At 31.6% G+C, this 17,325-nt stretch overlaps 3 protein-coding genes across 3 annotated transcripts; 1 reads left to right on the plus strand and 2 right to left on the minus strand.

The window, feature by feature from the left end:
* Positions 1-1,252: 1,252 nt before the first annotated feature.
* Positions 1,253-2,943, plus strand: LOC135122616 (O-glucosyltransferase rumi homolog). The gene is made up of 5 exons (XM_064046904.1): positions 1,253-1,436; positions 1,490-1,658; positions 1,715-2,001; positions 2,058-2,251; positions 2,301-2,943. The coding sequence occupies exons 1-5, from the start codon at positions 1,313-1,315 to the stop codon at positions 2,724-2,726; spliced, it is 1,200 nt and encodes a 399-aa protein (XP_063902974.1). The 5' UTR covers positions 1,253-1,312; the 3' UTR covers positions 2,727-2,943.
* Positions 2,944-6,903: 3,960 nt separating this feature from the next.
* LOC135146594 (uncharacterized) lies at positions 6,904-14,080 on the minus strand. The gene is made up of 6 exons (XM_064078718.1): positions 13,976-14,080; positions 8,080-8,187; positions 7,830-8,027; positions 7,595-7,777; positions 7,323-7,538; positions 6,904-7,271 (listed from the first exon to the last, which is right to left on the minus strand). Exons 2-6 carry the CDS (start codon positions 8,179-8,181, stop codon positions 6,975-6,977), a joined length of 996 nt encoding a protein of 331 aa, XP_063934788.1. The 5' UTR covers positions 8,182-8,187; positions 13,976-14,080; the 3' UTR covers positions 6,904-6,974.
* An 883-nt stretch (positions 14,081-14,963) lies between these two features.
* LOC135146603 (uncharacterized) lies at positions 14,964-16,114 on the minus strand. The gene is made up of 5 exons (XM_064078728.1): positions 16,028-16,114; positions 15,761-15,972; positions 15,561-15,701; positions 15,229-15,510; positions 14,964-15,176 (listed from the first exon to the last, which is right to left on the minus strand). The coding sequence occupies exons 2-5, from the start codon at positions 15,935-15,937 to the stop codon at positions 15,081-15,083; spliced, it is 696 nt and encodes a 231-aa protein (XP_063934798.1). The 5' UTR covers positions 15,938-15,972; positions 16,028-16,114; the 3' UTR covers positions 14,964-15,080.
* Between the last annotated feature and the right edge of the window lie 1,211 nt (positions 16,115-17,325).

Consider the following 17,325-nt stretch of genomic DNA (forward strand, 5'->3'; position numbering starts at 1 on the left):
GCGTCATCAAAATTCCAAAAACAGCATAATTTTTTCAAAAAACATCTACTCGTATAATCTATATACAAATACAGCAGGGCTCGACTTTGTAAATTTCCCAGTGGACTTCCATGTCCTCAAACCGACGCTGACTCTTATTGACTTGAAATAACCTTCATACATATATTCGAAATTGTGTCCCTTTCAAGTGCTTGGAATTTTTGAGAATGTTAATTTTTATTATTTCCTTTAGCATCTTTACGAGTATTTCTCTTGCTCTTTCTTGTTTAGATTTTCTTTTTCATTTGAGCTATTTTTGCCCTTATGGTAGGCTCCCTTCCAATTTTTTCCACTATTTTGCTAACTTTGCCTGTAACTCAGTTTCATTGTTGAATTCTGCATCTGAAACTTTTTTCATCATCACGTTTCTAACCTCCGACTTCTCTTTCTAGTTCATATTCTTGCGTTCTGTTTTTCCATTTCGACTTTTAGTTTTACATTCTCTTCCTTCACCCTTTATTAGAACATTTTTTTAGTCTTTTTTATGTCATACTCGTACATCTCGTTGGTCCACTTTGCCTGTTCTGTCTGACAGCATTTATTTGGTTGCCTGCCTTCTAGCATGTTACCACAGTAGAGATAACAATTGATTACTGATTGTTATCTCTACTGTGATGTTACTTTACTTTACTAGTGCAGTTTACCGCGTAAATATCATGGCAGTTATATGACAATTATTCTACCTCCCTGGTAAATATCAAAGAATATTAAAACTTACGAATAATATAAATAATATTCTTTGGTTTAGTTGTAATGAGTAAGTACGTAGCTTACTGAGTTTTGTTTACATAGTACTGAACACATTAAACAAAAAAAAAAAATGGAAATTTTTGTATTATAAAGTTACAAAAAATTATTCTATAAAACAACAATATTGGAATTTGGCGCCTTTATATGTTCAGTAATATCATGTAAGTACTTCTTTATCATTACACAAATTATCCATCTTTATTTTATTTCGAGGAGTAACCGGTAAAATCTGAGTGTACTTACTTTACTTACGGCCAACTGCTAATCCAGATTTCCAGACATGCATTGCATGTCAGAAAAGTATACCTAGTTTTGATTCGTTTGATTAATAAAAATATGTCTGGAACTGACATAATGTATCAGGGGTGCCAACCAGTCAGTGTTTGTTGCAGCCTACTGCAGCTTACAATATTTTCAATCGCACTCCGCAGTCGCACAGTATTTTTGTTATTATATCTGCACAACCTGTAGCATGGTGACATGTGTGACAGATACATAAGTGGTATAACCTCAATAAACAAAGATGAAGTGTAACTTTTTAAAATTCATGTTTTTAATAAATCTATCAATAATTCGCGGAAGTGATGTTTGTTTAAAGAACGGAAATTCTAACTGTAGCGACCCGAAAGTTAGTAAGTATTCAAAAGGTAAGTTTCGTTCCTGATATTAGAATTTTATAGTAAAATGGGAAAAATTCTAGAGGTAAATACAAAGTACTTAAAATATTTAAAGGATTTTACCACAGCCAAAGAGAGCTATACACCATGTGATAATACAAAGTGTGGTTGTTACTCTTCAGAAATAGCTAACGATTTGAAAGTATTTAATAAAGGGATTAGTAAGCAAATGGTCGACAATATAAAAAACAAGTGAGTGTGAGGTGAGTAACCGTTTGATTGGATAATGCAACTGTAACTTTTTTTAGAGGTACAAAATATCAAATTATAAATCATCGTCTCTACAGAGACAAAAATTGTATGTTTCCAGCTCGATGTGATGGCATTGAGCATTTCCTCCTCAAGCTTTTACCAAAATTGCCTGACACGGAATTTATTATTAACACTCGAGACTGGCCTCAAATTCATAAAAATTATGGTCTTTTTGGGCCTGTATTTTCATTTAGCAAAACTAAAGATTATCATGATATAATGTATCCTGCTTGGGCGTTTTGGGAAGGTGGACCAGCTATTTCACTCTACCCCAAAGGAATAGGTTCGAACTACCGTACTCATAGTTTGTAATCTTATCTTACTTTAAAAAAAAAACAGGACGATGGGACGCTCATCGCAATCGGTTAGGAAAAATTGGTAACAATACTGCTTGGAGCGACAAATATTCTAAAGGTTTTTTTCGCGGTTCTCGCACCAGTTCGGAGAGAGATCCACTGGTACTTTTGTCTAGAGAGAAGCCAAACCTAGTTGACGCACAGTATACAAAAAATCAGGCTTGGAAATCAGATGCAGTATGTTTTAACCATGCTTGATATGAAAGTTTTAAATGATTATTTGCAGGACACTTTACACCAACCTCCTGCATCTGAAGTTTCATTTGAAGAGCATTGCAAATACAAATATTTGTTTAACTTCAGGGGAGTAGCAGCAAGCTTTAGGTTCAAGCATATACTGCTGTGTAAATCTGTGGTTTTTCACGTGGGAAATGAATGGTTGGAATTCTTTTATCCTGCGTTGAAACCTTGGATCCACTATGTTCCTGTTGAGGCAAATGCAAATAAAGAAAACCTGGAACAATTGCTAAAATTCGTAATGGATAATGATGATGTTGCAAAAGAAATTGCTCACAGTGGGTTTAACATGATATGGAATAATCTTAAAATGGTTGATGTCTTTTGTTATTGGCGTAAACTACTTAAAAAGTATACAGCTTTATTAACATATAAACCAGAACTTGATGAGAACTTTATAGAAATTAAGAACTGATTTAATTTCTCATAGCTTCACTGACACTAAATGAAACTGACAGACAATAATCTCGCAATGACAATAATTAGTATTAAGTAATTTATTAAGCGAAAGTGATATTTACTCTTCTTATTTAATATTGTAATATTTATTTATACCTATTTATAATTTTGTATTTGTTATATATGTGTAAGTGTATATTGAATGAAAAATATAGTCATGTAATGCATATCAACTCTTACTGTTTCATTGTTTATATGGTATTATTCAATACATTTTTCTGAGTGGTAAATTTAAATTTTTGTAGATGACAATAATAAGAAATTATTTTTATAATTAATCAACGTACTCATTGTGGCAATGAAGATCGTTGTCTGAATAAGTTTAAATTAATTTAAGAAATAATTTATTTGTCATCTCCACAGATACGGAATTGTTACAGAGTCTATTCGGCAAATGGCAATTTTTTTGTTTTTCTCGATGTTTCATAACCTGTTGGCGACTTCATTATATAGGTAATGTTCAAAACTACTGGACTGATTAATGTGAAATCAACCCCAATGACAATGTCGTCTCAAAATTTTAAAAAGTAAATACTGTTTAAATTTTACTGCTTTACTGCTACGTTTGTGATTTATGAATCCGTCTGATTTTTACCCTAGACTTCCAGATTTATGGAAAAGAAATAAAAATTGTATAACAATATTTTACAATTTAACTCTTTACAAATTACAAAACTGAATGCTCCGAAATGTTGCACGTTTTAATGTTATCCTAACCATGGTGGTAAATGGCTGATCAAAATTTATCGGTTGTTTACCCCTCTAAAAACATCATTATATCATCTCAAAATTTTGGCTAGAAATATTGTAACCTTAAATTGACATGTGAAAAAAATTTGAAAAGCCCGCGAAAATTCAAAAATTTGGCTTTGGCTGTAATCGTTTAACAAAATGAAACCCTACATTGTCTTTGCTTTTTTTTGTGACGGAATGCTTTCAAATGCAAGTGGTGGACCACAAGATTGGAAAAGTATCGCTAAATAAAACACAAAATATATGGAGGACACAAAATCATTTATTCCTCCTCTTTTGTGCAGATAGCGCCATAAATCCCGCCAGCTCGAATAAGAATCGCGTTTCTACCACGTGTTTCTGGGTTATTTACCTCAATTCCATTTTAAATGTTCACTTTCTATGACTCTGATATTAAACTACAACCGAAGAAGTGCTAAAATTTCAAAAAAAAAAGCATAAACATTTAAAGTCGCAATAAAATGAAATTTTAGACAGCAAAGAATTTTTATCTTAGATTAAGATTGGGTAGCAGGCAATTTATGATTGAAGCATTAATCAACAAAATATTTACGTGGTAGAAATAACTAGGAAAGATTTATAAAAACAAAAAAAGATCTGGTGTGAAATAAAACTTGTGCAGACAAAAAATACGTGAGGTTAGGAACTGCAGAGCATGAAAATTTACGTACACTTTAAATTATACCGCAAAGAAAATTACGGAGGCTAAAATTGTGAAACAGAAAAATCGCAGGAGGTGAAAAATTACAAAGCTAACGAAATTACATGAGGTTAATATTTACCACACTTTATCAACGATTTAAACAAATAATGTACATGATGTTAAATGATGCCACACTTTATTAACGCTTCAAACAAATAATTTACATGTGAAATTATGCCACACTTTATCAACGATTCAAGCAAAGAATTTACATGATGTTAAATTATGCTACACTTTATCAACGGTTCAAACAAAGAATTTACATAATGTTAAATGTGTTAAATTATGTCATAATCCAAGTGACTGGTTACTTAAAACAATTAGCTCTGAGGGTTTCTACCGTGGACTGTCCCCAGCTTATCCCAAATAAAACACACGATAAAAAAAAACACAAAATGCATCCCGTGTTGCGAAAAAAATATCTCGGTGATGATGATGATAACTGCCTAAGAGGAAAAATTTAATCCCCCCGTCCTTTAGTCCACGATATTATGAATTCTACCGCACCTTCCACGGTCCTTTTCCCAGAGTAGGACAACGTTAGGGTAATTTAACTGCCGTAAATGAACTATAGCAATCTTGTGTGAGGAATTAAGAAGTGTTACAATGTCACACTTAAGTATAAGCATCCAGAAACCTTATTTGTAACTTGATAAACCAAGTGAATTTCATGAAATCCCCTCGTAAGGGCTTTATCTGAACAATCTCATGACCGTTGAATTGTGTTAGAACCAGTTAACGATTAAAATCTTAACATAAAGTGTGCATTTACAAACATTAAATCAAATTTACACCACGTGTTAGCGTCGGTGGAAAATTCGCATATTTCTGCTTGGGAAAAACCGCAAGAATTAGCTACACTTGTTGGGAAAACTGTGGCGTCGTCATCGTTACGATTAATTTTCGTTAGACAAAGGCTTACGTCCTTTTTTTAACTACCAAACCAACTAGGCTTAGTCTAGTTACCTTATCGTGTCCTTTCACTTACACCAAACAAACAACAATAACGCATCTACCAAGCAAGCAAACTTCTACCAACCCTCTCACTAGATCTTACCCAGAAATTCCCTAGGAGAGGTACCAATTACCAGAAAAGAACTAAACTTGCACATGGGGACCTATGTTTAACGGTTTTTTAATGATTTTTTTTCAAATTCAAATTATTCAAATGCGATTTCGCGCCGTTGTTTTTTTTTTTCAGCACGAAATTTTAATTCAAATTTGGTCACCACACAATCTACGCTCATCTTTATCACTGTATCAGTGTGTCTACATATTTTTAAACTACTTTTACAACACAACATTTTGTTATGAAAAATTCACTTGAAGCATACTCAGTTTAACAATCCATATCTATGTTTATTTTAACTTAGAGGCGTTATCGTAAAAAATAAAATTCCCAATATCATAGTTTATAATTTGTTTAAGAAACAAAACTTGTTTGGTTATGGAATGCTACCTACATGCTTTGAACCAATTTTTAGACATAGTGTTTCATCTCAATCTGGTACCAGCTGAGTTTAATCTTTTCATTACTACTGAACTTTATAGAAATTAAAAGCTATGCAAGAAAAAATCTACAAAAAAGCCCATGTACGTACCTTCGTTTTACTAGAATTAAAAATAACACCTTTTTATGTGGAAAATACTCCATTTCGTTCAACTTCAACCATTTTCCCAACTTGGGCTTAATTAAGTTCTATGCGTATCTTTCAAATTTTTAAAATATTATAAAAGACTGGATTTTTTCTGATTGTACACTTTTAAAATATCATAGTTTGGGTACTATAAACGTGTATCTAAAATATGTTAACTCTATTTCGATCCAAAATACAAATTGTCCCAAAAAGGGGTGTTGGGGAAATTTAATATATAGACAGAATTTACAAACAATTGATGAGTTCTTTCAAATTTTGAGCTCATCTTAAGATTATTCTGAAAATAACAAGACGTCTACCAAAATACATTTATTTCTTCTAAAAAACTGATGATCCCAGAAACGGTTAATTCAATTTACCTGGTATTCGGAAACCTAGTAATTGTTGATTTATTTTGATTAATTACCTTATCAGTTTCCTGATCAGGCTTTTTAAAATCTGATCTTTGGTTGCTCGTTTGCGAAATTTGATTTTAGATTGCCGTTGGAGTCCAAGCGTAAGTTTGATAACAAGGCGCTTGGTGCATATTTCAATACATTTTTAAAATGTAATATCTCCATTCTTAACAGACTAAATTGTGATAAAATTTTAAATATAACCTGTCCACAACTTTGTTTATATGACACAACAGCGGTTTTTTAAATTATCATCTCTTTTTTAGCATTTGTGTGAAGTTTTTCATCACGTATTTTTCAGAATCAGTATCTCAGTTATTTATGGAAATTTCGGTACGTGGTTTTCTCCACTGTTTTCAGCTTACAAAACTCTATAAGTTACTAGGAAAACATTGTCGACTTTGTTGTATCTAGATCTAGATACCATTTCTACTTCCTTTCTTAAAATAATTTTGTTACAACAAAAAAAAGATCGATTTATCTAATCTGTTTTTATTGCTTCAAAACACCTTTACAAAAGCTTATCAAATTTTAACAATAAAACGTGAGTTTGACATTATGTATATATCTGTTTCTTTCATTGTTGAAATTCAATTTTTCCCTTAGATGCAGGTGCACACATAGTAAAAAAATAAATAAATACTATACTTAAATACTAAAGCTGTAATGTATATCCTAGGTACAATAAATTTATTTTATAAAATGGAATCGATATTTACGTTACTCTCACTTCCATACAAGAACTCATACATAGACGACGCTAGATCATTGATTTGTTCTTCTGATTTTGGCATTTTCATTGCTTTTCCAGTCCTTCTGAACTCTACATCGTTCTCAAAATCTTCATCAGTCATTCCGGCATACTTTTCTCTAACGTCTTTCATTATACAAGCTTCTAATTTCTTATGTTTGTAACATTTGAAGAAAAACATCGGTCTGATTAATTCACGGGACAAAGGTGATCTGTCTTTCTTTACGTCGGGTACACATTGCTAAAACTTCTCTATGGAAAAACAGTAATCTTTTTCAAACCAAGTTCTTACCGAGAATTGCTGGCAAAAGGCCACTCCATCTTGCATATCTTTTTTCAGTTCTTCCCCAACAGGCAATTTTGTAATTCTCTCGTTAATTTTTCGGAAATTTGGTTCCAGATTTTCATCTAAGTACCCCAATTCTTGCATCACACAAGTTATGTTTTTCACTTTACTGCCCATTCGTGAAGTTAGGGCTTCTAGTTGTGCTTTGAGGTCCATATCTCTCTAAATTTATCAAAATTAACACACCTGTTATCATCAAAAAGCCGTAAATAGCTTACCGATACTCTGTGTCCGTAAAGCGATTGCCCAAGCAAAGGATACGCGCCATATCCCGATTGTTGAGGGAATCCTGGATACAGCAGCGGACCAGGATAACCAGGACTGGCATAAGGCAAGCTATACAAGGGTGCCATTCCTGCGGAGGGCGCGTAAGGTCTATAAAAGGGTGCTGGAGGCGAGTTCTACGAAAAAACTATTACCGTCGTTCAAACATGTAGCTGCATCAAAACTTACAGGTCGATAAGCAAGAATAGCCTGATGGAGCTTCTCGGGGTCAAAATTTGGTGGTGTAGGATTTTCCTGTTCGGGTTTGTTGGGAGCCGTAGGTTGCGTCGGTGGTGGTGTTTCTATAACTGCGCATTTGAGACAAGCTGCTCTCATTTCCTTACGAATTTGCTTAACCACTTCTGGACCGAAACAGCTTTCATATATCTAAAAAATAAAATTGTGGTAAATTTAAATAACAGTGAAAAGATAAAGTTACCTTCATCATTGCGTATTTTTTTAAAAACCTGTCTTCGCTTCCGCCAAAAGAGGACACAGTCAGGATGAGTGTGAATAAATTTAGTATAAAAATAATCTTCATTTTGTCCTAAAAAATAAAATACGTGATATTTATAAATTTATAAGCGTGTGCAAATGGGGTTGTGAATGAAATAAATGAATGAATAGTGTCGACATTGCGTTATGTAGTGTAAGTTGTTTACAATATCGTAGTTACAACATCGGTTTACACATATTGGAAATGTTGCTGTGTGATCGTTTATTGTTATTAATAAATTTGGTAACCTTGAAATTATTAGACAGTTATATGTAATATCTACACTATTAAGGAAATTGGAGACAGTTATTTGCTACAATCTTATTTTTGTGACAAGTGAAAATCTCTTTATCTAGCTGCAACAAAAATTCAATCCAGTTTATGAATTTGTATATACCGTGTGTTTAAAAAATAGTCTTTTTTTTCGAGTACAGTATTGTGTAGTCTCAGACTAAATCGTTTCAAAATGTATATACTAAATACGATTTGATTTGAAAAATTAATGTTTTGCTGGAGTTATAAACCGCAAGAATAGGAGTATGTTATTCTGTAACATTTAAATCCTATTTACTATGAAAAAGTTTGAGGGGACATCATCATATTATCGGTGGGGCTGATTAGACACATTTGGGTTAGCATTCTACTATCTACACGATATTCCTAAAATACATATAATATTTGACAACAATCGGTGTAATAGTTTCAGAGACGGCAGACGACGGACAACAGACGAGAGACAGACAGACGGGAACCGAACTTGTACTTTAGGGGTAAAGAAACGTGAGAAAACATGGAAGGAGCCATTCTCCAGATGAACCCTCTATTACAATATTTTTTTTATCTGTAAAATTTACGAAGAGTTATCTTTTTGTACCAAATTTGTTGAGGTAGCAACGACTCTGCTTGTAGATCAGACCGAAGCTTTATATTTATTATATCGATAATATCCGAAACTATTGAACTGCTTACTGTCAAGTTTTATAAGTACTTTAAGAATACCATGTTAATGGTAAAATGCTACAATTTGTCTGATCATCCCCATCAACAATTTGAACACGTCACCTCAAAATTTTCATGGTAAATATTATTTAAATTTTATAAAGTGACATACTCGCGTACTTGTAAGTTATGAATGCGCCTTAATTTTTTACCCTAAACATCCAGATTTTCACACATAATCTAAATTGTATAACAACCTTTTGTTCTAATATAAGAGGAACGCAAAGCACTGGTTGTATATAACACAGTTACAGTACAGCTAATAACACAAAAGTCGCGGGTCCGACCATGTCATGAGCTCATGTGCCACTTTTTTTTCTTGCTCTGTGACTGGCATCCTGTATTTTTTTTTTTTCTAAAAAAAAACTGCATTTGTTCGATTATATTTCAGAGGCGAGGGAAGTTCTCTGTAATAATAACATGAGACCAATGCTTATAGGTTTGTTAGGACAAGACAAGTAAAAAGTTTCGTGCAAAATTCGAAACCTGTATACTGTATGATTAAAATTAATAGAATTGCGTATTTTTAAATATTACCATTTTTCCCATAAAAATGCAAATATCCTAAAAACTGTTTACAAAAATTGGTCGAAAGCTATTTCGACAGAACTTTCCTCACCTGTGAAGTTTACAACAATAAATCCAGATTTTTCGAAACATTGTAACATATAAGATTTGATTTAGTGAATTTCATTTTTTTTTATGATAAACCTTATGAGTAAAAATAAAGATATGTTTTTCCGTTACAAAATTTTGTGATGACGTCAACATTTTCACAAGGATTAGTATACCAATTTGGATATGCAGTGTAAAACTAATAATAACAATACTGCATTCCCGAATTTTCGAGAAATGGAGCAGGTCATTCTTGATTTAATCAATAAAATAAATTGCCCCATTCATTATTTTTTTAAGTCACCCTGTATAAGTAGTTTTAAAAACTATGAGTGCACAGATAAACCACAAGTACAGAGTTACAATATTTTGCATATTTCAGAAAGGATTTATTCGACAAAATTTTGAGATGATGTCATCAATTTTTTTGGAGGGTATAAACAAATAAATTTTGATTGACGATTTACCATGACTACGATAACATTAAACCGATTGCAAGATTTCAGAGCATTCGGGTTTGCAGTTTTAAAGTTAAATTGCAAAATGTTGTTATACAATTTTGATTTTTTTTCCAAAAATCTGGATGTTTAGGGTGAAAATTCAACACGGATTCATACAGCACAAGCGCAGGAGTATATTATTTTATAAAATAAAAAAATACTATTGTAAATTTTGAACATGACGTCATCTCATTGGCGGTGGGGATGATTGGCCAAGTTTTGCAAGCGTTACCACCTACATGATTTTCCTAATGTACACCCAAAATTTGACAACAGTTAGTCCAGTAGTTTCAGAGACTGTCTATAATAATAATAATTGACATAGACGACAGACAGACAGACGGAAATCGGTGATTATTTTGTTCCTACTCTAGGGGTCATGAAACGTCGAGAAAACATTAAAAGTGGTCATTCATCCTATGCACTTGATTACTACACTTCCTTAACTTACGCTCCAGAAGTAAAAACCCTTTCTGTAGGATATATTTTTTCTTATTTACAAAAAATTTAAATTTAAATAAACATATAAGGTATTCCATTTAGAAATTATAACTTTGTTTGTAATCTTTAAATAAGTAATGCAAGTATGTCACTTGCATATTTGCAAATGATTCTAAATTGTAGTCCTTGTTGCATTAGACTGCGTCAAAGATTTTTTTCAATAGTTCACGATAAATGCGTGATTTTCCGGTATAATACCATAACTGCAGTCTGTGAGCCACAAAAGGCCGACTATTCTGGTCATCCCTTTGCGATGAAACACCTTGTTCATGTATTTATATAAAACAAAGTTGGTAATTGGTGGCTTCAACACAATTATAGATATTTTTCATTTTTGAAGTATAACTGACTCATTTTTCAACTTTGGTAAAAAAGAATGTTGTTTCTGCAATAGATACATGAACACAAACACAAAGTCTGTGATCGATTTTATACATCAAAATATTTGAATAAATTCGAATTTAAAATTTTTTTTCGACAAGAGATGAAACGACTGTTAACTATAAAAATCTAACTTGATCTAACTTAACATTTAACCTAACTTGAGTCGATCTGCGAAGAATTTGATGTTGGTTATTAAATTTTTCATTCTGAAACTAAAGACATTAAATGGCCTTAGTTTAATGACACAGCTATAACAAATAATATTTCTTCTTTTATAAAATACTCCTATATTTTAAAAATAAATGAATACATATTTTATTCCTTCCCGAGCGTAAGCTAAAGAAGTATAGCAATCGAGTCCATCGGACAAATGGTTACTTTTATGTTTTCTCGACGTTTCATGACCCCTACAGTACGAAAAAAGTGGCTTCCCATTTCCGCCTGTCCATCTGTCTGTCTGTCTGTATGGCATCTGTATCCATTTTTATTAGACACGTAATTTCCGAAATTGCTGGACCGATTGTTGTCAAATTTTGTACGTACGTTAGAAATATCATGCAGACAGTTAAATTCTAACCAAAATTTGGCTAATCATCCTCACCAACAATTTGATGACGTCATTTCAATGAATTGTATTTTAAAATGATTTTAATGTTATACAAAAATATACTCCTATACTTGTAATGTACGAATCCGCGTTAAATTTTTTCGCTAAATTTGTTGGAATGTACTCAAAGAGCGAGAGAAGTTCTGTCGAAGTAACCCTGGATCAATTTTATATTATAATTTATAATTTTTAAAAATTATTGTATTGTGTTTTCTTTGACTTTTTACTTAGGTTAAACATTTTAATTACTCCATTAGGCGACACGTTACTGAGGAAAATTCACTTGAGAAACTTGTAGTCAGATTTAAAATTATTTATTAATGCCTAAAAAGTATTCCGTTCTTATTCTATTCTCTTTTTTTTTTGTAATTTAAACACTAATATATTAAAAAATAAGTACCTATATAACAAAAATAAAACTGAATTACTTTTTTGTAATTCAATTCTCATATTTTTTTATGTAATAACCATTTTATAACAACTTTTTTTATGTTTTGTTATTAATTGTTTTTTCATTTTCCTCAATAAAAGTCTCCATATAATCATTATTTGCGCCATCAAACCGTGAAACTATCTAAACAGTAACTAAATATGCATTAAGTAGACACTACTGGTCATTTTAATTAGGTAATTTTACACGTGCCGATTCCATTTAATTTTTTAATTTTGGATCATCAAAAACTGTGTAATTTGCTTTGTCATGTTTTAAAGATTTTATTCACTTTTAATAGTGTGTTTATTACAACATAAAAAGTTGCATCATGATGTTATGAATTTTCAAACTGTCTACTTATTGTTAATTGATTTCATTCAGTACACCGGATATTTATTTAACAAAGGTAAACACTGAATGTAACGATTGACGGAGCACCGATTTTTATTATAAGCAATTAACGAAATTACGCTAGTAAATGCATTACATTGTTGTAATAGATAAGCTGTGAACTCATTCGCATAATATTAATTAATTTTGTTTTAATGTTCCTTCTGTGTTATTATAACAATGATAGTCTACATCCGTGGGAGTTTTCATCCGGGTGTACATATGTAGCAGTAAAATAATATTAACAACAAACAAAATGAAGAAAGCATTATTTTCGTGCATTGACCTACAACAAAAAAAGCGATACATCTCCTTTGTACAGTAACGCAGAACATACTTTTAAAAGTGTATTTTTATTTTCATTCAAATTTTAACTTCAACTATTATTACTTTGTTAGAAACATCGTTTTTTAACTTATTGGAGTTATTTGTTTGGGGAAAAGAAATCAATTTTCTTGTATCTGCAAAAATAATTAATTTCTTTTTCCATAAAAAGTTGAGAAGCATCTAATCAAAATCCGACTTAAAAAAGTTTTAAGGATACTAGCGCTCTCTGAAATATTTACGAAGTCCGCCAGAGCCATAACTTTTTATCCATCGCAAAAGTAAGAAGGCAAGCATTTAATAATAAAATTAATGGTATTCAAGCGGCAAATGCTGATAACCGGTCACCTTCCTATGACTGAAGTTGACATTCAGAACTTCTCTCAACACTCTTCATACAAATCAATCATTGTTCTGTTTTGACACTTAGCAAAGACACGCACGTTTTGCCGTTATGGTTGACATCAATTTTTATTTGCACCTATTGTAACGTGGGCGACATGAATTATTTCTGGTTTTTTTTTGAGGATACTCGGGTAACTGTTTCGTGGTGATTTCACTTACGAAACTAAACGGAGAGATATTCATTCATAAAATAAATTCGCTGCTGTCAACGGTACATGTAATCGTTGTTTTTTTCCAGATACCAAGGAACAAGTTCTCGAGTGTTGGTACTGTTTGCTCAGTTCATGCAGCGGACCTTAATTAATGTTATCTTTTTTTATTGCTTAGCATTTTCTAAGTGAGTGTCTAATGATGGTACATCATGTACCGAGCTAATACGGTACAAAAATTAAATTATATTTGATAGATCCGTTATGGCATTGACCTTTTTACCTTTGAGTATTTTTTTTTTAGTGAAGTTTAATAATTTTTACAAATACAATGCAAAGATTTTTAGTATCAAATAATTATAAGTGCTAAGTGTACACTATATAATGTTTTTAAATTATTAGAAATATGTACTTATTAATGTTTAGTTAATTGGGTTCACTTAAAAATGTGTTAAAACTTGAGGGAGATGTTTTTAATGGGTCACTAAATTACAGTTAATTATTTTTTCAAAATTATAACTAGTCCACATACCTATTTTTATGCCAACTCAAGTACAGCACTACGACGCTGAAGACACGTCTCCACCTGAACTCTTTAACGACTTGTTTTCGTTCACCATTTATATTCTTCCACCTCTTCACTCCAGAAGAAGATGCTTGACTTTTTGTTACCATTTCCAAGTTTACCGGTCCTTAAGTTGTGGTAAGGTGTGATCGATGTGGGAAATGGATTCGTTAGTGCTAACAATTAAGATGATTAAAGTAGTTGATGCATATAAGAAGTGATTGGGAATGAGAGTATAATTTACACTAGAACAGCTCATTTTCAGATCTATTAAATTCCAGTAGTACTGTAATTGCATTTTTTTTTGTAATATGAGTTTCAGAGGCGTTAAGTTTTCTTTTAATATTTATGAAAGGTTAACTAATGGCATCATTTTGACTAAAACTTAACTTGGGTTTCACTAGACACAAATTTTGTTTTTTTATACTTTTGTTCTTATCTGTTAACAAAATAGATTAATGAACTCATTCAGTGAATGACAAAAAATTTAAATGGTAAATCCTTGTTTTTGAAAAATTTAAAATAAAATTTTGGAAAAATTGTAACAAATGGGGTTTTGTTTCATAGACAATTATTTTAAAATACTGCCCGAGTGTAAGTGGGGGAAGTAAGTAAATGTCTACTTTTATATTTTTTCAAAGTTTCATGACCTTTAGAGTATGAAAAATAGCCCCCCCCCCCCATTTCCCGTTTGTCCGTCGTCCTTCCGTCTATCTATGGATTGATGGTTTGTTGGGGAATTTATTAAACAGATAATCTGTAATCTCCAAAACAACTGGACTGATTGTTATCAAATTAAATGCATTTTAGCAATATTGTGTAGATAGTAAAATAACCAAAATTTATAATCACCAAATATTATAATTTTTTGAAGATGTATTTTTGTAAGAATACTTTAAACGAAACAATTTTTTATAAATTTTTATATAACAGTAAAGTTAAAAATTGTGTTTAATATCATTGTATATTTAAATTCCAGTGTATATTCCAGATCGTTGTATTTTTATTTTTGTATTTAAAAATGTGCAGAAAATTTAAAATTAATTTATATGGGCCCGTAAACGTAAATGCTTTAGTCAACAGATTCATCTGACGTGGAGCCAATATCATGGTCTTCGTAATCAACAAGGTCAGCGCTTTCAATACTAGCAAGCGAAATGTTGTCTACCTAGAACATATTGTTAGTAGATTAGTGGTAAAATAACTAATGGGAGATCAACCTCGTCATGAACAAGCTCAAGAATTTCATCGAGAACCTCCCGACAAATATTGACCGAGATTCGATCTTCATCTATTTCAGATTCTTTCCCTTTGCTTTCTTCATCGTCATGATATTCGTAAGATTCTTCGAGTGATATACTTTCTTTTTCATCTTTAATTGACGGTTCTTCCTCATATCGTTCCCCTTCATATTGTTCTCCTTCTTGTTCCAAATACAGACTTAGAGACAAATCTTTTTGATGTATCATCGCAACGAGACTATTAACACTAAGAATCTGCTCCTAAAATATCGAACGTAAATTTGTGTCGACTGTGTAAGTGTTAGCCCAACTCTTTCTTCAAGATACGCATAAATTTCTTCCTTTAAATCAACAGAAGACTTTGTAAAGTATTGTCCAACAACTTCGTAAATATCGAACACCGGTTTTGTTTTCAGTAAGAGTCGTAAGATCATTATAATTAAACCTCTAATCTGAAACAAACAAAAAGTAATGATCACTTATCGGAATGGAAAAAAGTCTCATTTGCTACTTCGGGATGAGCGGCTAAATATTTTTGATCAGTACGTATTTGCTCTCGCTTGTACACATTTAACTTAGTTTGTTGATCCGGAGTTAAATCTTGTAACACATAATTTTTCATTCCATGTGGTATGTTGCAAGGATGAAAATCCATAATTGTATCCACATCCCATGAGTTGTCAGCCATTTTTGATAATTATTGCAAATGATCAAGAAAAAATGCTAAATAATATTTGATGAGTTCGTTTCGTAATTATTGTAGCTGAATATTTCTTGCCTTCTTCGTTTACAGTTAAAGCGTGGGATTTTCTCGTATCTAAATTTTATCTTTTACGTCATGCGTATTATAACTGACATTACTGACAAGCACTCTGCAGTTATTTATTTAAATTGTAAAACAGACTACTTGACTTTAATGCCATAATTAATTAATTTAGTGTTACAACAACCAGTTTTCTTGCTTCGTGTACATTTTCACGAGAGTGATTCTCAGTATTTTCATATTTTGATATTAGGGCCGTACCAAGCTAATATTATTTCGAGCATGTTTTGAATTTATAATTTTTATTATTATAAATTGTCCAACTATTCGATATTTCGATATTTATTCAAGAAACACGGCGGTTGAACAAACTGTCATAAATAAATTTTAGATTGTTGATTTGATTTCACTACATATTAATCTTTTTGCATCTGCTTTAATCAAATAACATTGTATGCAAATCATCAGCTGAATTTGTTGTTGTCACTGTTCGGTGTTCATACATTTAACAAGCAAGTAATCAATGATGTTTACTTAGTATAAACATTTGTGCAGTTTTGCCTAATCCTTACGCTTATTCCCATTAAAAATTTGATGACGTAACGTCAAAAGTTTCCAAAGCAAGTCTAATTTGAAATATATAAAATAATTCTTTACCCCTAGTTTATTAACCCGTATTATTTTTAACTTTATGCTTATAGGTCTTTGGAAAAAAAATCATTAATTGTACAACTATAGAATCGTTTATTCTGAAAATTTATACAGACCTACATATTTTAAGGTTATAATCTAAACATGTTAAACCGTTTAACCTGTTAATTCAGGACAGAAATTTTAATATAGGAGTATAATATATTGTAGACTGGTGACAAGTGGATCTGATAATGTAAAATAGATGTACACATACCTATTGGACCTTCAGTATTAGAAGTATTCCAGATATGTACCTAAACTACAGATTTTTAATGTCAAGAAAATTAAGAATGTTGCAAATTGGTGATGTGAACTTCTGAGATGAAAAATAGAAATTCTACGAAAGCATGTAATGTCAAAATTTTCCTGCACAAAATTCCTGCGATAATTAAACATTTGGCTTTGTTTTAATGTAAACAACAGTCTTATATATATTCCATTCCTAAACCTAATGGAATATAAAAAATGACGAGCGCAAAATGTTGAATAAATATTTGACTACTCGAAACCAAATTCATGCATTCATGTAATATACCGTGTGTGCACAACTTATGAACAAGTACTAGTAGTTAGTTCAACACTCGAACATGCCTGCATTATTGTACTGAAATCGAAATGTT

The sequence above is a fragment of the Zophobas morio genome, unplaced genomic scaffold (assembly GCF_036711695.1).
Source record: "Zophobas morio isolate AGI-343-1 ecotype UQ-CSIRO unplaced genomic scaffold, CSIRO_AGI_Zmor_V1 ptg000005l, whole genome shotgun sequence".
Classification (NCBI taxonomy): Eukaryota; Metazoa; Arthropoda; class Insecta; order Coleoptera; family Tenebrionidae; genus Zophobas; species Zophobas morio.